A 24513-nucleotide genomic window follows, 5' to 3' on the forward strand; every position below is an offset into this window, starting at 1 on the left:
GAAAAGCAGCCTATAAAAAAACATTCTCCTATTCAGAGGCACTAAACCTTGGAGACCCCTCTCTTGGGCAGCAGCACCAGGCACAGGCGTTGGCTTCCATGCCCTGTTTGTTGGCCCTGCAGGGCAACTGGTTGGCCACTGTGTGGGACTGGCTGCTGGACTAGATCCAGCCTGGTTCTTCTCACGTTCTGATGAGACACGAACAGTCCCATCTTTCTGTAGAGGTGACAGCATTCAAGGGGGACGCAAGATTCCAAGATGGCCCTCTTCACTCCCGTTCATCTACTGTCCACAGGGCATAATTCTCCTCACCTGTTTAAAAAAAATTGAATTTTACAATAAGGAACGAGGACTACGACATTAAAGTCAGCTACGCCTTCTTTTTCTTTTCACCTTCTTTTTGCATCTTCTTTTTCAGATGAATACGGGATTTTTCATTTATATGTCTGGAGAACTCACACGTAACCTTTCTCTTTCTTGGCATTTCCTTTTATTAACCCACTAACTCTCTGATGGGTTTCCATAGTTACGTGTGTCGTCGTCTCCCCCACTAATACCTCCTAAGCCACATCCGAATGTGATGAAGTTTGAGCTTGCCGTGGAATCTGGGTTTGACTCGGGCAGTTTTCACCGTCTGTGCTTGGTTTGAACCACACCGTTTGTGCCATCAGGTGTGTCCCCCCCCCCCCCCCCCGTGCATCCTCATAGATGTGCAGCGTGCCATGAATTGCGCTTGCAGCTATTCCAAATGTCTATTTCCGTCAATGGTGTGTGAGTGACCAGTTTGGTGTAGTGGTTAGGAGTGCGGACTTCTAATCTGGCATGGCGGGTTTGATTCTGCACTCCCCCACATGCAACCAGCTGGGTGACCTTGGGCTCCCCACAGCACTGATAAAGCTGTTCTGACTGAGCAGGAATGTCAGGGCTCTCTCAGCCTCACCTCCTTCACAGGGTATCTGTTGTGGGGAGAGGAAGGGAAGGTGACAGTAAGCCGCTTTGAGCCTCCTTTGGGTAGAGAAAAGCGGCATATAAGAACCCACTCTTCTTTTTCTTCAGTAATATCAGGGCTCTCTCAGCCACACCTCCCTCACAGGGTGTCTGTTGTGGGGAGAGGAAAGGGAAGACGACTATAAGCTGCTTTGAGACTCCTTTGGGTAGAGAAAAGCAGTGTATAAGAACCAACTCTTCTTTTTCTTCAGTAATCTCAGGGCTCTCTCAGCCTCACCTCCTTCACAGGGTATCTGTTGTGGGGAGAGGAAGGGAAGGTGACTGTAAGCCGCTTTGAGCCTCCTTTGGTTAGGGAAAAGCGGCATATAAGAACCAACTCCCTTCTTTTAAGCCAGTGGTTCTCAACCTTCCTAATGCCGCGACCCTTTAATATAGTTCCTCCTGCTGTGGTGACCCCCAACCATAAAACTAAGCAAGTGTTCTTTCATAGAAATTAAACCCAAACTGACCAAGGGCGTGAAGAGCCATTGTTCACGATTGTATATAAATTGTTTCCCCCCCCCAGGGGTTTCTCAGTTCAGTCCTGCCTCTTGTCCCACCATGCCCATCTCGCCCTTTTCCTCCTGTAGGAGAAGCCGGACCAAGATGCTCGCCCCGCCATGACCCCTGTGAAAAGGTCATTGGACCCCCCCAAAGGTGTCCCGACCCCCAGGTTGAGAACCACTGCTTTAAGCTGAGTTTTCAAATTGAGCTGTTAACGTGCACATCTGAAACTTTTGAGGAAGCACGCTAAATCAGGGTTAGTCAACCTGTGGTCCTCCAGATGTCCGTGGACTACAACTCCCATGAGCCCCTGCCAGCGTTCGCTGGCAGGGGCTCATGGGAATTGTAGTCCGCGGACATCTGGAGGACCACAGGTTGACTAACCCTGCTCTATATGGCTGTCACCCCACAATATTACAGAAACTGCAGACCTAAGCTAGCGTTGGCATATCCTACTGCTGATGATCCAGAAAGGGGAGTGGGTGGGGAGGGAGAGCTTCCTTTCTAGGACACACAAGAGGTCCTAACCCTGGACGCATAGCTACGTGTCGAGGCTGTTCAACTCCCAACCGTTAATGGCACTTGCCGTGCATCATGACAACATGGTGCGCTGCATTTCCGCGTCGCCCGACGGCATCTGCTGTTGCTGGAGGGGGGCAGAGAATGTGCGGAAACATTGCGGTTTAAGGGGAGCTGTCCTAGAAGCAGAGCTCCTCTTAGCAGCCGCAGTCTTGCTTTCAGAGTAATGCCCAGGTTTGCTCCTAGCTTGCCCATCGTTCTTTCCGCACGCGCAATTCGGGAGGGGAGGGAGGCTTGTTCCGAATACGCCCAGGATGGAAAACTCTGTGCTGTGGTTCACATAATGCACACGTTCTCTTGCTGAATTAAGGGACACGAGAAGGCACCAAAGGGGATCAGCTCGCGCTCCGCGTGGCATTGAGATCCCTGCAGCGCAAGACGGAACAATTAGACCCGGAAGCTTTGCAGTTGTGATTAATTCCCACTAGGTGGTGGCAAAGATCAAGAATAAATTAGTAACATTATTTTTGTTTGGGCTCTCCTCCTCTTCTCCCCCCCTCCACTCCCCCGGACCTCCACCCACTCTGAATTTTACTTCCTATTTTTCTAGGGAGGCTGCCAACCTCGTTTCTTTCCTACTCTGTCTCAGCGGGTTCGGGAACTGTCCGCGAGCCAGCCCTTTAAAAAGTCTGGTGACTCGTAAAGTTGTTTCCTCCAGCTTCCAGTATCCAGCCTGGCGGAACGAGCTGCCTGCGGAGACCCAGGCCATTTCGGAGGCGTCCGAGTTCAAATAGGGCCTGCAAAATGGCACACTTCTGCCAGGCTAATGGACGAGGCCAACGCAGGGCACACGTTAACATAGCCACAGTCTTCCCCCCCCCACCTCCCCCCCCCCACACCAACATTATCATCATCCCTACCATGATTGCGGGAGTCCAGATATCCAGGCCCTGAGTGAAATTTGGCATTTGAGTTTATCAGGATAATTTGGAGCCCGTTCTTTTAAAATGGAATTAATCTTTACTTACGCATGGTTTTACTGTTTTAATTACACATGCTTGGACTTCTCACATGTTGTTAGCTGCCCTGAGAGTTCTGCAAGAGAGCGGCGGCCTATAAACCATCTGTAACAACTTTCGCTGTTAGAAATAATTGAGCAAGGCCTGGGTGGGTGGGGACTAGGCGGGGACTGTCCAGACTTCATTTCCGAACAGCAGGCGCGTCCCCGTTGGCCCGGCTCCCTGGAACCTGCCCCCAACAGCCCGGGCAGGGGCAATCTGGTAGATCACTGCCAGTTTGCTCCTGGCTGCCATCGGGAGTGGAGGTAAGTTGGGCTCCCGGGGGGAACAATTCACATCCACCCTCCCTTCCCCCTGGGCCACCAAGGCCTTGGCGGCCCAAGGGGAAGGGCAGGCGGGTGGGGTGCTTGCAGGGGGGGTGGCTGGGGAGGGTGCCTGATGCAGCCTCCCAAGGCTTCAAGAGGCTGCGCCAGGCCTTTCCCTTTGGGGGGGGGGGAGACGTTCCCACCACCACTCCTCCCGGCCCCACAAAGCCCTGTTGAGCCTCGGACGAACGTTGTGGCCAAACCTTTTCCTGGCGGTCTCGGGGGGGGGGGGGAGAACAAACTGGGCATCATTATTTCATTAACTGCTGAGAGGCAGGCAGGAGCAGGAGCAGGGCTAGGGGAGGAGTCTTGCAGCCATTGTCACATTGAATGCTGAAAGAAATGCGAACTATACGATTCAGCGAAACTTAGGCTTCAAAATATATTGGAAAGATGGACAGACTGATGGACAGACAGACAGATGGGACTGGGATGTTCTGGAGCAGTGGCTGTGGCTCAGTGGTGGAGCATCTGCCTGGCATGCAGAAGGTCCCAGGTTCAATCCCTCCCCTCTCCAGTTAAAAGGACCAGGCAATAGCAGATGGGAAAGGCCTCTGCCTGAGACCCTGAAGGGCCTGTGGCTCAGTGGTAGAGCGTCAGATTGGCATGAAGAAGGTCACAGGTTCAATCCCAGCATCTCCACTTAAGAGGACCAGGCAGTAGGTGATGGGAAAGACCTCAGCCTGAGACCCTGAAGAGGCTCTGCCAGTCTGAATGGACAGTGCTGACCTCAATAGACCGAGGCTACAATGCAGTATAAGGCATTTCATGCCCCTAATCTGTGCCAGGGGGTAGCTCTAGGAAGAAGCAGGTGTACCGACATAGCTAGAGGAGCTTCACTTGTGAGCTGGGTAGGGTAAATTGATTCCCCACCACTGTGCTTTCTGGATTGTATCATGGGAAGCCTACAATTATGTTAGTTGTTATTTTAAATATGGACCAAAGTACCCGTACCAGTGCAAATCACCCACTGACGGGTATTCTGCAATTGCTGGTACGATTAGTAGTGTTGCCACCTGTGGGTTAGAGCTTGAGGGTGGAATTTGGGGAAAGAGGGGTTTGAGGAGGGGGCTGGATGGCAGGGTGGTAAAACGCCAGAGACTCCACCCTCCAAAATAGCCATTTTCTCCAAGGGAACCGATCTCTGTCACCTAGTGATGAGTTCCAATTCTGGGAGATCTCCAGGCCCTGCCTGGAAGATGGCGAGTCTAGTAACCAGAAGGATTTCATTTGGTGCCCTAGCAATCGTTTTATTTTATTTATATATGGGATTAGCTACTTTCCAGAAAACTTTACCTGCCAAATTTAAGTGCAGGAGCATCTTAGAAGCCAACGAATTTCGGGGATAGAAGCTTTCGAGGGTCGAATCTCCCGCAGATTCGAACTCAGAGTCTGTCTCTAAGATGCTACCAGGCTCGGACTTGGCTTGTCACCTCCAAAACTGACACACAGAAGGAAAATTTTGAAGCGGTGCATGGCAAAATGAAAACCGAAGTAGCCTATAAAAACTCTAAATCAAATGATTTCGGCTAAAAGGTATGTAATTGTTTCAGTTGGGTATGACAGAACTGGCCGAGTCAACTCTGAATTCGGATATCCTTGCGAAGGTGCTTCTGGTCAGCTGAGAAAGCCAGTTCCGTGTTTGAGAGGCTATTCCAGGGGTAGTCAAACTGCGGCCCTCCAGATGTCCATGGACTACAAATCCCATGAGCCTCTGCCAGCTGGCAGGGGCTCATGGGATTTGTAGTCCATGGACATCTGGAGGGCCGCAGTTTGACTACCCCTGTGCTATTCTTTCGAACACGAGATCTGTTCTAGTTAGGTTTTATTCCACCCCGCTCCCCAGAATCATAATCGTCGAGCTTTTTAGCGAATGATCTACTTGCTGGCTTTGCATGCTTCGCCCGTTTGAAGCCGGAGACGACGTTGCCGTTTAAACCCCATCTTTTCTTTTTCCCGTTTCTCGCCAGGACCCGATATCGTGGTCTTCCGGTCCGCTACTACCCCCCAAGCGTCTCCTGGTATTTTTACCTCTTGACTTGTTCTCGGCTCCTTTGTGTTTTGGTGTGTGTGCAACCAAGGAGGTTGACCGAGGATTTGTTTTCATTAACCAGGCATGCCCAGTGGTCTCGTAACCGGTGTGTTTCTTGGACTCCGGGGCTTCACATTGGCCTTTTGAATTCAAGGTTCTTGCCCCTCCTGGACAAAGGCCTTGCATTGGCTTCCCCTGCTTGCATGCATAATGCACCCAGCAGAGTAGCTGCATAATTGTGATTTGATTCTGAAACTACAGTACAGGGGTAGTCAAACTGCGGCCCTTCAGATGTCCATGGACTACAATTCCCAGGAGCCCCCTGCCAGCGAACGCTGGCAGGGGGCTCCTGGGAATTGTAGTCCATGGACATCTGGAGGGCCTCAGTTTGACTACCCCTGCTACAGTAAATAATATTTCCAAAAGTGCAAAATAGTCACTCCTAAGGTATCACAGAGCAGGTGATGTGCAGCTTGTAAAAAAGAGCCATTGATCTAAGAGTTAAGTACCGAAGCTTTTAGTTTTGTATGGACTTCAGTTGGAACGGACCTGTCGAACTGTTGCCTGAATTATTTATTTTCTTTTGTATCACACTTGTTGAATTGGTGTATTGCTATACACAAACTTACATGAATGAACTGGGAGGGGTAGGTTCCAGTTCAATTATGAAATACGACAGATGCACTGGGACAACAATATGGCAATAATAAATCCAAATAGAGTTTTTTAATTCTTACTTCCATCTGGAACGCCATTAGTCCAAGAGACAAGTATTTGCTTGTAAGGAGTGTGTTTGAAACACTAATAATTTGTCCCTTGACAAAGCCAGCAGGCGAAACGCGTTGGGACTTATATGAAGTAAGAATGAAAAAACATCTGAAACGGAAGAGAGATTACTTTATTTGGATTTTATTATTGACATATTGTTGCCCCAGTGCATCTGTACTATTTCATACACAAACTTACAGCATTGTATCCAGTTTGTTGTAGTGGTTAGGAGTGCGGACTTCTGATCTGGCATGCCGGGTTCGATTCTGCGCTCCCTCACATGCAGCCAGCTGGGTGACCTTGGGCTCGCCCCGGCACTGATAAAACTGTTCTAACTGAGCAGTGATATCAGCGCTCTCTCAGCCTCACCCACCCCACAGGGTGTCTGTTGTGGGGAGAGGAAAGAGAAGCCGCTTTGAGACTCCTTCTGGTAGGGAAAAGCGGCATATAAGAACCAACTCTTCTTCTTCTTCTTGTTTGGTTATTATGATGGTTTTTATAAATGACTGTTTTGCGCTTTTGGGAGCATTGTTTGCTATAGCTTCACGATTACCCATCTCCCTTTCTCCCCTGGTATTTTCCATTTGCTGTGTAGCCCAGTTTTTGTATTCTCCAGGGGAGCAGTGGCGAGAGACCCTTCTATGCACGTGAAAGAGCCGCGTTAATGAGTGAGCACTCATGCACGAGAGTTTATGTGTCGGTCTTTGGTGCAAAAGAGGGCTGGCCAAATGGAGTAATGCAAACCGAGAAAATTCAACCAATTGGCTGGTACAAAAATGTAATCTTTTTGGTTATGCTTATTCCAATTTATTTTGTAGATCTTTAACGTGCAAACATAAACCAAAACCTAGCCGTAGAGCAGCAGAAACCTCCAGAAAATGTTGAGTTTGAGGGACTATTCCTAGGATAACAAACCACTGAGGAAGAGAACATCCTCGAAAGTGGACCACTGAAAAAGATGAAAATTTTGTGTTTATCCGGAACCTCTTTTGGTTTATGTTTGCACGTTAAAGATCTACAAAATAAATTGGAATCAGCGTAATCAAAAAGATTACATTTTTGTACCAGCCAATTGGTTGAATTTGTTCAGTTTGGGGCTTTGAACTGGGACAGAGAGGCCAAAATAAGACAGCAAATACACAGTGGCCCAGTTGCTTCGGTGAGGAAGATCCAGCAGCTTGGTAGGGACGAGGTCCCCTTCCCATTGGTGAATCGTTCTCTGCCCGCAACATCTAATTTCAAAGAACCTGCCCCCTAAAAATTATGTACACATTTATTTCCAAAAATGCAGTCCAGATATTTACAAAATAAGTATTTTTAGACTGTACTTTAGGAAATAATAAATATGTACATAAATCTAGAAGTTGGCATCGTTTCCAGAAATGAAATGGCATGATGAGTGGTCACCTTTCTAAAGTGGTAGAGGAGGGGTCCCCAACAGGGTGCCCATGGGTGCTGTGATGACTGCCACAACCTTTGTGGGTGGGACCATGTCAAGCATTGCTCAACTGAGTCTCTGGTTGGCCAGTAGATGGAGATGCAGTTGGCTGGACAGATTAATATAATGTTTCAGGGGTCTTATGTTCTCACTCCTTGTCCAGTGTATTTTTAAAACATAGCACCCTTTTCTCCTGTACTTGGACTTTCTCTCTGTGTTTGTGCGCCTCTTTCTCCTGGGGCAGCCATTTTGTTCCGAGCCATCCTTGGTGGTCTCTCATCCAAGCTTTATGGTGAGCCAGCAAGAGGCTATCAAGGCAAGTGGGAAGCAGAGGTGGTTTGCCAATTTCTTCCTCTGCAGAGCCTTCCTTGGTGGTCTCTCATCCAAGCCTTATGGTGACCCCAGCAAGGGGCTTTCAAGTTAGGTGAGAAGCAGAGGTAGTTTGCCATTGCCTGTCTCTGCAGAGCCTTCCTTGGTGGTCTCCCATCCAAGTACCAACCCTGCTTCACTTCTGATGAGATTGGGCTATGCCATGCCACCTTCCCCCCCCCCCAATCATAAATACAGTGTAAGAAATCAGGTGCTTCTTGTTGCATATAATCCATAACGAGAACACCTTTACCCATAGTCATGAGAATATTGGCACAGAAGGACTGTGACTTCTCAGAGCTTGGCAGGGCATTGTGAGCCACCCCTCTGAAGCAATCTTCAAAGTGTGGTCCAAATCTCACAATAGCTTCTAAGGTCAGAACAGTGGTAGAAAGTGCCATCAAGTCCCAACTGACTATATGGTGACTCCATAAGGTTTTCAAGGCAGGAGATGAACAGCGATGACTTGGTGGTTCCTACCTCTGCCTTGCAACCCTGAACTTCCTTGGTTGGTCTCTCACCCAGGTGCTAACCATGGTTGACCCCTGCTTAGCTTCTGAGATCTAATGAGGCTGAGCTAGTGTGGGCAATCCCAAGTCAAGTCAAGAGAGGAACAGAGGTCGTTTGCCATTGACCACCTCTACGTAGCAACCCTGGACTTCCTGAGTGGTTTCCCATCCAAGGACTAACCATGGCCGACCCTACATACCTTCCAAGATCTGATAAGACTGATCTGGGGTGGATAATTCAAGTCAAGGCAAGAAATGTATATAGGCGACTAATTCATACCTGCCTCTGCACAGCAACTCTGATCTTCCTTGGTTGGTCTCCCATTCAAGTGCTAACCAAGGCCTATCCATGCTTATCTTCTGAGATGAGATGACATCAGATCTAGAAAGGGCCATCCATTCAGAAAGCAGCCTTTCGGAATCAGAAGAAGACGACGAAGAAGAAGAGTTGGTTCTTATGTCGCTTTTCTCTACCCGAAGGAGGCTCAAAGCGGCTTCCATTCTCCTTCCCTTTCCTCTCCCCACAACAGACACCCTGTGAGGGAGGTGAGGCTGAGAGAGCCCTGATATTCCTGCTCGGTCAGAACAGCTTTATCAGTGCCATGGCGAGCACCCAGCTGGCTGCATGTGGGGGAGTGCAGAATCGAACCCAGCTCGCTAGATTAAAAATCCACTACACCAAACTGGCTCTCAAGCCGGAAGGAGCAGGTGGTATGGAAGGGGAGGTGTTGTTGTTGTTAGGTGCAAAGTCGTATCCGACCCATCGCGACCCCATGGACAATGATCCTCCAGGCCCTCCTGTCCTCTACCATTCCCCAGAGTCCATTTAAGTTTGCACCTACTGCTTCAGTGACTCCATCCAGCTGCCTCATTCTCTGTTGTCCCCTTCTTCTTTTGCCCTCAATCGCTCCCAGCATTAGGCTCTTCTCCAGGGAGTCCTTCCTTCTCATGAGGTGGCCAAAGTATTTGAGTTTCATCTTCAGGATCTGGCCTTCTACGGAGCAGTCAGGGCTGATCTCCTCTAGGACTGACCAGTTTGTTCGCCTTGCAGTCCAAGGGACTCGCAAGAGTCTTCTCCAGCTACAGAATTCAAAAGCTTCAATTCTTTGACGCTCGGCCTTCCTTGTGGTCCAACTTTCACAGCCATACATTGCAACTGGGAATACCATAGCCTTGACTAAACGCACTTTTGTTGGCAGGGTGATGTCTCTGCTTTTTAGAATGCTGTCTAGATTTGCCATAGCTTTCCTCCCCAGGAGCAAGCGTCTTTTAATTTCTTTGCTGCAGTCCCCAGGAAAATAAAATCTGTCACTATCTCCATTTCTTCCCCATCTATTTGCCAGGAATTGAGAGGGCCGGATGCCATGATCTTCATTTTCTTGATGTTGAGTTTCAAGCCAACTTTTGCACTCTCCTCCTTCACCTGCATCAACAGGCTCTTTAGTTCCTCTTCACTTTCTGCCATTAAAGGGGAGGTGTACATAACCCTTTTCCAACCTACCTCTTTCCCCCTGAAATTTCCCGCCCACTAAGAAGCTTTCGTCCAGTCTAAGTTTCCAGGTATTTCTTTGCATTTGAAGAAAAGAAGTCTGACGCTCGGGTAGCTGGTACAACATCCGGGGAAGGGGAAGAAGGGGAATCGGTAGGACAGTTAGACACCCCCTTGCCTGCCAGCTCCCTCGACTCTTGACACACAGGGGGAAGCATCAGTCCGAGCTTCAGCGCGCGAAGAGGCCACGTCTCATCACCCCATCCCGAAATTTCCGTCAGACCGTTTGGCTGACTTAACGTCACACGCCGGCAATGTCAGCCGATCGAAAGCAAAGCCCCTGCTTTGTGTCTCGTGCCCATCTCTGACATCCGAGGCTGAACTTAATGTTCATCCGTGTTGTGCTGAGGCCACGTGACAAAGATCTGAAGCCGCGTCTCTTTCATCCCGCGTCCTCTGTCTTTCCCTTTGTTGGCTAGCCAGTGGCTGCCCAATTATTTTGCACATCTAATAGAAACTCACAAGCCACTGTTGGCGCATGCCTTTGGTCTTGGCAATCAACAGTTGTGACCTTGGAACATTGGTACATCTGGGTTTCTCATTCTACATTTGTCACCCCGGGCTCTCCGTCGGCACGTTAGCGTGGACATGAACCGTCATTGTGACATTTTCTTTAAAAAAAAAAAATCTTCAAGATTCAGGTGTTCGTCTTCAACATCTAAACAGCTTTGAACCACGCACGCCGGGGTTCTATGCGCCCTTGCTCTGCCGTGCGACGGGGAAAAGATTACGTCCTGTAATCTTCAAAGCAGCAAAGATCTCGATTAAAATGTCTCCAGTGTTCTCGCTCGGGTTCCTTGAAAGCTTAATGCTAATTAAGGGGCCGTACGAGTGCTATTATTTTTTAAAAATAAATAAAGCTACCTTATTAATCAACCTAAGTGCATTTCAAAGTGCATTTTTCTGGCTGGTTCTTTCTTTAAAACGTGCACGGATTTGAGATATTAAAAGAAGAGGAAGCCCGGGGGATGTTTTTTAAATGTGTTTATAGTAGAATATTAAAAAACGTCACGTTAAGCATGCCAGAGATACATTAACGCACGCCGCTCGCTATGAATAAGAGGTCAGCGGTTCTTTTAGAGTAGGGCGTGGAAGCCCTGCCCTGGAGAGCCCAGGCAAATCTCAGAGGCTAAGCAGGGTCCTCCCTGGCTGGCATTTGGATGGGAGACCACCAAGGAATACCAGAGTGATGATGCAGAGGCAGGCAATGGCAGACCGCTTCCGAACATCCCTAGACTTGAAAACCATATGGGCTTTCCAGGACTGCCCTGACCTGGATTTCCCCGGTGGGCCCGATCCCATCTGAGCTTCGAAGTATTTGCATGGGAGAAATTCCAAGGATTTGGATGGAGGTCCTCCAAGGCACAGTAGGGGTCATGGCACGGAGGCAGGTCATGGCACACCACGACAGAACGGCTGTTGCCCGGCTTCCAATCCTCGGATCTCCATACGATGGACCAAGAAATAGCTAACCGGGGTTAACCCTGGCTCGTATTTGGCCAGGAGACCTCCAAGGCTTTGGGTGGTAGTTCCCCCGAGGAAGTCTAGGGGTCATGACGTGGAGGCGGGCAATGGCAAACCTCCTTCAAATGCCCTCAGATCCTCCCAGCTACACGACACACGCCATGTGATAAATGAATATTTCCCATAAGTCAGTTTGGTGGCAGCAGCGATGACAGAGGGCATAGAAAGGTGCAGTGCAGGGTTTCACAGCCAGGGCTAAATAATCTGGCCATGGCGGATTGTGCATGGCAGTGCATGTTCTTTACATCAGGTTCACACTCTGCCATCTCTGGCTACAGGTCCTCAGATGACAGGTTCTGGGGGGAAGGAGAAGGCTTTTCTCTGTCCGAGACGATGGAGAGCCATTGACCAATCGGATTAGACTCCTGAGCTTCTTCCCTGTGCCCCTGTGCATGCGTATCTGCCTGTCTGTACATACTTATGCATGTTTGTGTTTGCGGTGGGTTTCTCCAAAAAGCAGTCGTCTACATTTATTTATCATACTTATACTTATACATGGTTGCGGTATCCCGTATACGCAAACCAACAAGCTGCTATGTACGCCAGGACCTGAGCTGTGCTTGCGGAGGGGTCGTGGCTCAGTGGTAGAGGGCCAGGGGTGGGAAAGCACGCCGACCAGCTCTGTCCTTTGCGCAGCGCAGAGTGAATGAGTGAGACTTTGTCATCAGCACCGTTAATCTCAGAACGCACCTTCCGGAAGACGCTTTAAGCGCTGTTTCCAAGATACGGCTCAGGGCAGAAAAGGTTTGGAAACAGATGTGTAACATTAAGGAATGGCATTTCTCGCAGAGGGGCACATTAAAAACAGAAGAGGGGGGAGGGAAACCCTTTTATTTACCACCCCTGTTTGGTTTTGAATGCACCAGTAGTTCCACCGGCGACGAGGAGAAAGCCATTTGAGCTAAAAGGTTGAAAGGAATTAATTTGTGACAGAGGTGTTTTCAGGATAGCTGCAAGGCTATCATTTCTCTTGATAATTAAGACTTCCCGGTCTGACATATTGCAAGCCCTCTGCGGGGCTTGCATATAAACAAAGGCTGGAACAAGACGTGAAGACGCGCACAAGGCTTCCGCCAAAAGTGGCAGCTGTGTGTCAAGTTCCCCGTGCCATGCGGGTGAGCAAAATTATTCGCTCTCGTATCATGATGATCTCCCCTTCATAGAATCATAGAACCATAGAGCTGGAAGGGGCCATACAGGCCATCTAGTCCAACCCTCTGCTCAACGCAGGATCAGCCCTAAGCATCCTAAAGCATCCAAGAAAAGTGTGTATCCAACCTTTGCTTGAAGACTGCCAGTGAGGGGGAGCTCACCACCTCCTTAGGCAGCCTATTCCTTAGGCAGCCTTCCTCCCCATGGCTCCACAGCACTGGCTGCCAGTGAACACAGAGCACCATGGCGCAGGGCTAAAACCTCCAACTTTAGAGTTGGAAGGGACCTCATGGGTCATCTAGTCCAACCCTCCAAGTGGAGAAACACGGTAGGAACTGTGTTCCAGCGCAGACCGTGCCTGCATCCTCACAACTGGCAGCGGCAGGAAGTGCCACCAGGTTATGGCTGACCTACGGAGACTCCGTAGGGCAGTGGTCTGCAAGCTTTCGCCCGCCGCGGACCGCCGCTCCGGAGTGGGGGGAGAGGGCGGCCCGGGGGCCCGCGCACGCGCGGCAGCCCCAACACAAACATGCATGCACGGACTGCTGCGCATGTGCGTTTGTGCCAGGCAGGGGCGCAAACGCGTGTGCGCAGCAGTCCGCGCACGCACATTTGCGCCGCCGCCATGCCAGCGGCCGCTGCTCCCCCGCCCGGCCCCTCTGGGCCGCCAGCAAATCGGCCGCTAAAGCGGCCGATTAGCTTGCAGCTCGGCAAGCTTCTCTTCCCTCCCCTCCCGAAACAAGAAGCTTGCCGGGCCACGAGCTAATCGGCCACTTTGGTGGCCGATTTGCTCGTGGCCTGGCGAGCTTCTCGCTTGGAGGGGAGGGAAGAAGGAGCCGCGGCCTGGCGCCAAGGCCTTCGCGGCCCGGCACCGGGACGCGGCCCGCGGGTTGGGGACCACTGCCGTAGGGTTTTCAAGCCAAGACACGAACGCCGGTGGTTTGCCGTTGCTTGGCTCCGTGTAGCAACGCCTCGACGTCTTTGGTGGTCGCCCATCCAAGTACAAACCAGGCCTGACCCCGCTTAGCTGTCAAGATCTGACGGGACCTGGCTAGCCTAGGCTGTCTAGGTCAGGGCTCATCCCGGATGGCTCCAGCCAAAGGAATGTGAGAGACCGACTTTGGCCTCGTACGGGCTTAGTATTCTGGGCCAAACGGTGAACCTGTTGGGGGATTTTAGTTAACGCACAAATCTTCTTTCCCTCGCCGTGGAAGAAAATGACAAACGATCGTATTGATTGGAATGCCGGGTCTGGCCGTCTAATAGAACTCTCCCCCTGCCCCTCTGCCATTCTTTTGGAGAACAGGTCAGAGGTTTTCTCAGTCTGTTTCTTGGAGAGAGAATAGTGATTAAAATCAGACAGAGAGGACACGCACTGATCAATGTTGTACCACCCAGTTAATTCTGCTCTCTTAGAAGGGACGGAGTGCTCCTGTGGCAGAAACTTCTCCCAGAATCGAGTGCCCGGTCATGTCCAAAGTCCTAATCATCTTAGGAACAGGACTAGCGTCTTCCTTTCTCTTTTAAATTAGACCTTGAGCCGCTGCCTTTCCTGGGAAACAATACTTAACCGCATTGCTTTGAGGACCTTGTTCTGTATTTGAGACCGTACAAGGTCAGGAAATCAGCTCCCACATTCGATTTGCATTCCTACGAGAGCTCTTGCATGCCTGAGTGAGTTCTTTCGATATCAAAGTTTGCTGACCACCTGCAGCTCTTGTTACTGTCAGAAGTGTGTGTACCGGGCGGAAAACTAAATCAGCCGTAATCTCTGACCTCATTAAGTTTTGAGTTCGGTTTTGAACCCTGCCGTTCTCCTCGCTTCCCCTTTTATTTCACATGTTTTATGTGTCCTGGAATATCTAACAAGCATAGATAGTCATAGGAAGGACCCGTAGGGGATTTTTGCTTTATTTGATATATAGTATATAAATATGTATCTCTTTTATTATTAATTTTACAGGTAAAGATGATGAATTTCCAAAGAAGAAGATGGGGAGAATTCCACTTGAACCTCAGCCTGCTATTCTTAATCTCACCCACCTGCTGAACGGACAGAGCAACGCCAGCGGCTCGAACAGTACCCAGGAGGTCCAGCGGACAGAGCAAAGGGCACCTGCAGAAAAAGTCCAAGAAAGCTCGCCCAATCACCGAAGAAGAAGAAATTCTCTGGAAAAGAAACCTTCGATGAGACAGCAGAAGGCCACACCAGCAAATCCGCGGGGCGATTTGCCAAAGAACGACGCTGAGAGCCGGAAGAAACTTGACGTCCGAGCGGAGGCCGGCAACACCAAGGAAAACCACAACGCAGCTGCAAACCAAAATTCTAACGCGACGTCAAACGCAAGGAAGGAATTTGTGCCCAGGTGGAATAAACCTGCTGACATCAAGATCATTGAAAAGACGACAAAGCTGACCGTGGACGTCAAGGTTAGTTGGCCTGCAAACCACGCTGGTTCAGGAACCCCGGCTAGCCCTGGTGCAGACGCACAGCTGTTCAGCGCAAAGCAAAAGATAAGGGTTTTGGACGTTGACGAGGGTAAGCGAGGGTCGAACGCTTCGCAGTATGACAACGTTCCCGGCGGCGATCTGGAGAACGAAATTTCGGCTGATGAGGTGCTGGAGAGGACCCTCCGGAATTCAGCTTACTCTAGCAGTTCCAGGAAGCTGGCGGAGAAGACAGCTAGCCCACCAAAAATATCCAACAACTATGCCTTCAACTCACAGACGAGGGTCCCCAGATTTTCTTCCCAGTCTAGTGGGGCGGATCTTGGACACAGCCTCAAACCACCACCACCGTCTTACAGTAACCCACCTGTTTACCATGGGAGTTCTCCAAAGCATGTTCCCAGCATGGTTCATTCCAGCTTCCCACCTACGCAGTATAATCGTGGCAATTCCACCAATGCTCCCAGTCAGTCGGAGACCTTTACTGATAAACCACGTGCAAATTACTCTGTCAGTCACCAGAATCTCGTTGTTACGCCTTCCAGTCGAATAGAGGTTCTCCCCGCTGACAACTATGCAAGCAATCCGAAATCACCTGTCAGATTCGTCATTCCTCCAGTGGATTATTGGCAAGATAGTAGGAGGAGGCCCCATCCTCCTCATATGTACCGACAGGATGCTTACGGACAATCCCGAAGCCAAGAGGGTAGCCGAAGTCACTTGGGTAACTTGACGAAATACACCCCTTTCCAGTCGGTGCCTGTAAAAGATCTTCCCCCTGTTTCCGTGGACAGCCCGATAAGATACAGGACTTCTCCACCCGCGGGAGAGCATGACTCCCCACACTACCGCTATCCGGGTCCTACGGGCCCCTCCCACCACTACAGACACCAGACCGATGGAATGTCAGTACATGAGTCAGTGCTACTGTGAGAGACCGTACATGCCTACTATGAAGGCTAGGGCGAAAATGTGCAAGGTTCACAACCTTTTGGGTTGTTTGTTAGTCAAAATCAACACTTCCCCTCCCCTGCTCCCCGCAGGACTGTTCGTACGAGGCATCCGTAAAAAAATAACACTACTTCAGGACTGCGTTAAATGGCGAGAGCTGGCATTCTGTATTGAATATGGAATGTCAGGTTCTCGTGAACAGTAGCAATAGCATAATATATTCCACACTTATGTGGCCTAGACCTAGACAAACTGCCTTGTTGCCTAAAACCTGTAAAAAAACCAACAACAACAACATGCACACACATCTAAAAGCTGCTTTCTGACTGACACTACAACCAATTGCGTTTACTTAACAGCCAGAGAATTGCAGAGTCCAACTTTTGAGGTTTGCCTGTTGTTAGACTCCCTCCACAAAGTCCTTGCAGTTTATTTTTCGTTTGTGCTCCCTTACCTCTCCCGTTCTCCGAGGACGGGCTGTGTGTCTCGACATTCTTATAGACTCTGCCTCAGGAACCCAGGAATGGCAACTCTGGGCAAACTAATGCCATTTCGGTCGGGGAATGCCTCTGCTTACTCCTTGGATAGAAAGGCCAGGTGAGCACCCGTAGCAAAGACGGGCTGAGACAGCCCATAAGTGGTGCTTCTAGAATTAGGGCGTCCTGTGACCTCTGCCCTGTGTCTAGGTCTCAGTGGAGCATGAGGCCACTATCTGTCCCCCCGTGCCTCCCGCATAATAGTTCAGTTTGTGTGGAATGAGCAGGGAAGCAACCAAGAGTTGCGTCTTTGGCATTCGATGCTTCACAAATCTACGATGACAGTATTCCCATGCAGACCCGCAGAGCATAAACATGGTGGGACTCAGAACTGTTCGTGCTCGCGGTCTTGCCTCTCTTTCTGCCCCCGGGGTTCCCAATACGTGTAGGCCTGAACGTAGGTACTTCTGGCTTTCATGCTTCTGCTCACGCAAAGCCCAGTAACAATCTCTGTCCTTCACGGTGCATCCATTCCAAACATCTGGCCAGCCCGCAAAGCAGATTCCTTTTGCTTTGGCAGCTCCGCATCAGGCATTGTCCTTGAGGCATGAAAGGGGCAAGACCAACGTTGACCATCTAGCAAAGGAAGAGAGAACATCTTCTCCCTTTAAGCATAATGGTCCTTGGGGCAATGTCTCCTTTCTCCGTTTTTAACCCCCCAACGAGAAGGGTTTGATCCCTGAATTCACATTGGGAGTATTTGTAAAGACAGTAGGACTTCTGTTCCCACATAATAAATTCTGAGAAACGAAGGTGTTTCTTATTGCTCCGGCTCACCCGCTGGCATTTTGCCCCTCCGCTCCTGTGTCTCGTGCGGGAGGTTTCCTTCGCCATTGTGACGCGTATCCCGTGGGCGCAGTCTGCCACGAACGGACGCCTCTCGTTCCGGCAAGCCTTACACTGGGAATGTTTCTGCTGTGGAACAGACCCTGAAAACCTGGCCTCCCCAGTCGGCGGCCCGGAACGCCCAGCCCCGGTGCAGCAGGCATGCATCGCGGCCCGGCAAGCAACTCCCTGCCCGTTTCGCGCTCCCAGGTTTTGCAAACCCAGTCAACCAAAGTGAGCGGCTTCTCAGCCACATCCACCTGGCTGGTTGTACCGGAGACCCAGCGACCCGAGGCTGGACCCAAGCCTTCTAAGTGCAAACAACAGTGTTGCTGTGTTTTCCAGGAAGACAGATGCGGAGCTATTCCCTGCAGGATGGGGAAGTTGCCGTTTTGCATCCCGGCAGGGGTCGTTGTCCGACACACAGATTGTCCGACGCACAGCCCCGCCCCCCAAATTCGTAAACCTCACGTAATGGTCAACTTGTTTCTCTCGCACCTCATCTTGTCCATTCCCACAACCCTCTCTGACATCTCTTTTTTCCTCGAGAGCAATAGCCTCCTGCCCTTGACGGGGCCGGTGCTGCTGTACCGCTAGACCCTTAAGAATACGATTGTAGGCATAACGTCCGAGGCTGAAGTTCTCCTGTGTTATTAACAGGAAGCCCGCAAATTCGTTGTAATGAAATGCTTTCTAAGCAGTGCCTGCAGTCATTTTGTGTTTGTGGGACGTTTCTTTTTGTCATCTTTTTCTCCGCTGGCAGGGTCGGAACGGCAACAAGAGAGTAATTTGGGAAACTGCTGGGGGGGGGGGGGGGAGGAGGTCGCAGATTCATTTTCACAAGGCCATAGGGCCACCGCAGGCAGTCTCGCCGATTTGTCCCACTGACACAAGTCAAGAAAGCAACACGGAAAGCAAGTGGCAGCTACTGCGTCCCCTTCAGCTGGAGGGAACAGCTTGTGAGGCACAGAACGGAGCAGAGGGGCTCAAGCTTTCTTGGCACTCCATACATGCAGCAGGAGCGTTAGGTTGGGGTGTCAAAACACTAATTTGCTTTCTTATGGGAGCAGAGGACTTCAGCAGGACTAGCAACTTGGCTAGTCTGAGTTCTCTGCCTTAAGATGGGTCAGGGGTCACGACATCCTTAGGGAGAGCTTGGCAGCCGTATCAGTCGGCAGCAGAACGAGGGACAGGGGGAACGATTCCCGTCAACTTTAGGGTTGACAGCTGGCCTAGCCCTGAATTCTCCGGATTGCATACAAAGTAATCTCACAGAAGACCCAGAGATAGTTTGGCAAACAGTCAAGTGTTGCTCTTTGCCTTCCTCAAGGCTAGAGAGGCAAAAAGAAACACTAGAACCTCCGTCAGGACACTGATTTCCCCCCACCCCGTAGCAGCTACACAGTGTGATCCGTGATCTGCAGCTGCGTCACCTAAACTGAAAAAATCTGATGGGGAATATTTAGAACTGTATTCGGCTCCATCTTGCGCCAGGCAGAATGGTTTGTGAGTCGCTCTTTTGCTTCCTGGCTTGCTTGGAGAGGGTTTGTGTGGCTGCAGCGAAGGGAAGGAAGGGCTGGTGCCTCACGCCTTAGCAACCTGGGAACCCCGCAAAGCTGAACACAAACTGCCAGCTGAACACAGTGTCCTGTTTTTGGGGACCGCCCGTCCACAGATGCCCTGATTTCTGCAACTCCAAGGGGGCCAAAACACGAGTCGTTAATGGAGTCCCTGCTGGGCCACCGTAGAGCTGGCGGGATGTGCTTGCTTCACTGTTACAGTTCTAGAGGTCTGCTCTAACCAAAGCGTGAGTCTTAGCTGTTTTCTGCACGCACAAGAGGGGGAAGAGAGGCTCTTTTTGACCCCTGATTGGGCCATATTGGGGATCCCGGGGCCCTTATGGATACCGAGCCACGCGGGACGGGGGCTGCGGTGAGAAGATCAGGACATGATCATCGCTCATCCCTCTTGCAACTGCAGAAACACAGTTTGGGTTCAACCCGTGTTTTTTAGCACCTCCGTTCTCTGCAAGTTACTTTATGGTACTGACCTCCATGGAAAGGAAGAAAAACTGGCCGTAATCTTTAGCTAACATGATGGTTTGGTGTATATAGTGAATCAGATGTAATTTTTAATTAGTTCTGGCGACTTTCCCCACCCCCTCCCCATTCCACCCCCTAACCTGCCGAACACGGCAAAACATCCCCGGAGCCAAGTGCTGCCCCGAAGAAGGTTTTAAAACTGACGAACGCCCAGGTTGTTTTGCCTCTTAAGTTCTTACTGCGGCGTAGAAATGTATGTAAATAGTAACCTGGTGGTGTAATCATCCCCGGGTTTTGCACCATGGCTTTGTGATTTCCCAGTCCACAAAATGAAATAAAGCTGTACAATTTGCAGGATGCAAGTGACAAGAAGACGGCTATTCCTGTGTCAAGACTAGTGAATACTGTAGATTTTATATATATATAATATATATATATATATACATATAAAATATATACAAGCTATTTTTCTTATGTTCTCTATGGCAGTCTTTTTTTGCGGGGGGGGGAGATAAAAACCGTGTTTTCCTATTGTCATGTGACTTGTCTTTTGAACACCTTGAAAATAATTCTGTCGGTGCCAGATTGTGTGCCTGCAAGGCTTTTATCCGGTTCGACGGAAACCCGAGTCAAAGGCAAAACAGTACTTCAAAGGTTTGGATCCTAGAATCTTAGCGTTGGAAGGGGATCTGCAGGCCATCTAGCCCAACCCCCCGGCTCAAGGCAGGATCAGCCTAAAGCATCCACGTTGCCAAAACCAGCACAAACATTCAACTGTTGCTTGAGAAGAAGAATTGGTGTTATGACTCGCTTTTGTCAACCAGAAGGAGTCTTAAAGTGGCATCCAATTGCCTTCCCTTCCTCTCCTCACAAGAAGAAAAAGTCGTTTTTATATGCCACCTTTCACTGTCCAAAGGAGTCTCAGAGCGGCTTACAATCGCCTTCCCTTCCTCTCCCCACAACAGGCACCCTGTGAGGCTGAGAGAGCCCTGGTATTACTGAAGAAGAAGAGCTGGTTTTTATATGTCGCTTTTCTCTCCCTGGAGTCTCAAAGTGGCTTACATTCGCCTTCCCTTTCCTCTCCCCACAACAGACACCCTGTGAGGTGGGTGAGGCTGAGAGAGCCCTCATATTACTGAAGAAATTGGTTCTTATATGCCGCTTTTCTCTACCCGAAGGAGCTTCAAAGCGGCTTACGGTCACCTTCCCTTCCTCTCCCCACAACAGACACCCTGTGAGGGAGGTGAGGCCGAGAAAGCCCTGATATCACTGAAGAAGAAGAAAGAAGAAAGAAGAAAAACAAGAAGAAGAGTTGGTTCTTATATGCTGCTTTTCTCTCCCCGAAGGAGTCTCAAAGCGGCTTACGGTCACCTTCCCTTCCTCTCCCCACAACAGACACCCTGTGAGGGAGGTGAGGCCGAGAAAGCCCTGATATCACTGAAGAAGAAGAAAGAAGAAAAACAAGAAGAAGAGTTGGTTCTTATATGCCACTTTTCCTTACCCGAAGGAGCTTCAAAGCGGCTTACGGTCACCTTCCCTTCCTCTCCCCACAACAGGCACCTTGGGAGGTACGTGGGGCTGAAAGAGGGAGCTCCCCACCTCCTTAGGCAGCTGTTTCACTGTGGAACTACTTGGCAAATTCCTCCCCCCCCTCCCCGATATCTAGCCAGTACCATTCTGCATGTTGCTTAAACCCATGACTGCGGCTCCTGTCCTCTGCCGCCAACAGGACCTGCTCCCGGCCCTCCTTCCAAGCAACGTTCTTAGAGTTCACTCATCAGTCTGGAAAACATCACAGTATCATCTAGATCAGGGGTAGTCAACCCTCCAGATGTCCTCCAGATGTCCATGGACTACAATTCCCACAAGCCCCTGCCAGCATTTGCCAAATTGCCTGCGTGTGCTGGCAGGGGCTCATGGTAACTGTAGTCCATGGACATCTGGAGAGCCACAGTCTGGCCACCCCTGCTCTAGACCCTCTCAATCCCAGGTAGCCCCCCTCTGAAACGGCACATATTGAAAAGAGGAGAAAACTTTTAAATTGCTTTTAATCCTTCATTTGTGTGATCAATATTTATTATCGATCGATGCAACAATATTGGATTGTATTTAAACTCATTGTGAGCCACCCTGAGCTGCTTAGGGAAAAGTGGCATACAAAAGCATATTTATTAATCCGCTAGGGTCAAACCATTCCAAACTGCTTCTGTTTGGGTCCACACTGGACCTGGTTCAAGCTCATCCAGCGTGGATGTAGGTGATTGACATGTGACATTCTTTCCCCTGTTCAGAAGCTTTGGTAAAAGGAATTTCCCATCTTCCAGCAATCAATGCTCGTTTGAATGGGGTGTCGAAAAAGGAAACGTAAGATGTATCCCTAAAAACACCCTGAAGTTTGCAGTTTAACATATCCAAGAATCATAGAGTTGGAAGGGACCTCCTGGGTCATCTAATTCAACCTCCTGCACTATGCAGGACACTCACAACCCTATCACTCATCCACTGTCACCTGCCACCCCCTTGAGCCTTCACAGAATCAGCCTCTCCATCAGATGGCTATCCAGCCTCTGTTTAAAAATCTCCAAAGATGGAGAACCCACCACCTTCCGAGGAAGCCTGTTCCACTGAGAAACCACTCTGACTGTCAGGAACTTTTTCCGGATGTTTAGACGGAATTTCTTTTGAATTAATTTCATCCCATTGGTTCTGGTCTGTCCCTCCAGGGCAAGAGAGAACAATTCTGCTCCATCCTCCATATAGCACCCTTTTAAATACTTGAAGATGGTTATCAGATCCCCTCTCAGTCGTCTCCTCTCTAGGCTAAACAGACCAAGCTCCCCCAACCTTTCTTCATATGTCTTGGTCTCCAAACCTTCCATCCTAGGATTCCCCCATCTGTCCCCTGAAACGATAACCAGCCCGGTTTACCGTTTATGAGAGCACAAAGTGAAACCTAGTGGAGTCTCCTCAAATGGCTCTTCTGCAGTCTTTACTGCCAGTTTTAGAATTGGAGGCGTTCAACTTTCCTTGGGGTATTGTCTCCTGAGCTGCAAAGCGAGGTGCAACTAAGGCCAGAACATTGTGCCAAGATGTCTTCTGCTGCTTTCCAATTCCAGAAGCTCCTGGAGTGCTGGAATGCATTCTTTTAAACGGTTTGACCCACAAGTTGTCCCCACATGCCTTTGAGACAATGGCGTGCTTCTCATTAACGGGTACCTTGAGGAGCCAACGCATTCTGATTGGACATGTGTACAATCTCGGGGGCACTTGCTGAAACGAAAAGTTTTGCTGAAGTCGTCCCTCCCAGCACCAGACAAAGGGTCACGATTGACACACCATGCTTTTGAGCTCTGCCACCCTTCGTTCTTCTTTAATCAGAGCTGGCTATATAGCATTTCCCGCCCCCCCCTCCCCGAGCCAAAGTGGTCTCTCGCCGAGGTCTTTGGGGCACTTGAATGCCCCCATTGTTCCCCAGTAGCAATTATTTCCCGATAAGAGTCCTCCGAAGGTCGGCTCTCTCTCCCACCACCTCTTTAGGAGCAAGTCGTGTTCTGGCTCCTACTTGGGGGGAGGAGGACGAAGTGAATCTTAACGAGAAGGTGTCATAATTTCCCTTTCCCTTGTGCTAATGCGCCTGGCGGGAGAGGGACTTGCCCCCCCCTTCCCCAGCCTCCCCAAAAAATGCGAACGAGAAACCCGGTTTCTCCATCCCTCTAATTAGCTCCAGGTTGGGATAATGGAGGCCAAAGACAAGCTGTCAATGGAATGGCAGGCAATTAGCCGTAAGCAAAGGCTTGAAGTGGAGCCGTCTTGAAACCGGCCCACTTTTTGAATAAAAACCTCCTTCACTTCGGGGGAGATTGAGCTGGGCGTTTGACTTCCGCATCTGAAACCTCTTTGTTTTGTGTTTGTGATAGCCGGCTCGGCGGTTCCAGGGACGGCCGCCTCGGGCAGGTTGGCGTGACCAACGCCGGAGGTGGCCACGTAGACCACGGGCCACTGCGCAGCCTTTGTTAGGCCGGAGCATTTCTTTTGGCAAGGGCGGCCTCAGGGAGCAATCCCTCCGAGGGGGAGGCCTGCCTTCGAGGCTGATCTACGGAGGCCGGCTGTGCCGTTTTAAATGGTTGCATTAACCGCCAAGTTCCTTTCCTGGGCTTCTAATTGCTTCTATTCACAGACAAAACGCACTTTACCAACGTTTAATCCCCCCCCTGAGCCCGCCTCCGTGAGGTAGTTATGTGTTATTATTCCTCCTCCCCCCTTCCACCCCCGTTTCAGCCGTTTTATTTCAAGCGTGTCAAAACGGGCTTTGCGGCTGGTTTTATTTATTCGTTTGAGCGGGGTCAGCACGACCCGGAGAGCTCGGAGGGTTTTAGGCCTCAGAACGGGCGCCCCCCCAAACGTTACGGCTTTTAAATTCTTCAGAAGGAATGAAAGATGGCGTGGCCTTGTTTTGCCCAAATGGAGAAAGAAAGAAGAATCCCGAGTCTAAAACTGCCTAAGGGGATGGAATTTGAGAGGTGCTGAGCGCAAATTGAGAGATATTTTGAGGGAAGTGCTAACTATGCCCTCTCAGTCCAGTTGGGCCTATTCCACGCCCTGTTTTCCTGATGGAATGTGCCAGCTTTGGTCCACTTCTTTAGAATGAATAAAGAGGTCAGCACTCCCAAAATGGAGCCCTCCCGCCTTTCTGGAGGAATGGGAAGGCGACTGTAAGCCGCTTTGAGCCTCCTTCGGGTAGGGAAAAGCGGCATATAAGAACCAACTCTTCTTCTTCAGTCATATCAGGGCTCTCTCAGCCTCCCCTCCCTCACAGGGTGTCTGTTGTGGGGAGAGGAAAGGGAAAGGGACTGGAAGCTCTTTTGAAACTCCTTCAGGTAGTGAAAAGCAGCCTATAAGAACCAACTCTTCTTCTTCAGTCATATCAGGGCTCTCTCAGCCTCCCCTCCCTCACAGGGTGTCTCTTGTGGGAAGAG

General features: G+C 50.1%; 1 protein-coding gene across 1 annotated transcript in view; it reads left to right on the forward strand.

The window, feature by feature from the left end:
* The window catches only part of LOC143838807 (USP6 N-terminal-like protein), a 54842-nt gene extending 37420 nt beyond the window's left edge, over window positions 1–17422 (forward strand). Inside the window, exon 11 of the mRNA XM_077340725.1 lies at window positions 14699–17422. Coding sequence (XP_077196840.1) covers window positions 14699–16116 — 1418 coding nt within the window. The 3' untranslated portion in view covers window positions 16117–17422. The remainder of the gene's footprint in view (window positions 1–14698) is intronic.
* The last annotated feature ends 7091 nt before the right edge of the window (window positions 17423–24513 follow it).

Source organism: Paroedura picta, chromosome 5 (genome assembly GCF_049243985.1).
Source record: "Paroedura picta isolate Pp20150507F chromosome 5, Ppicta_v3.0, whole genome shotgun sequence".
Lineage (NCBI taxonomy): Eukaryota > Metazoa > Chordata > Lepidosauria > Squamata > Gekkonidae > Paroedura > Paroedura picta.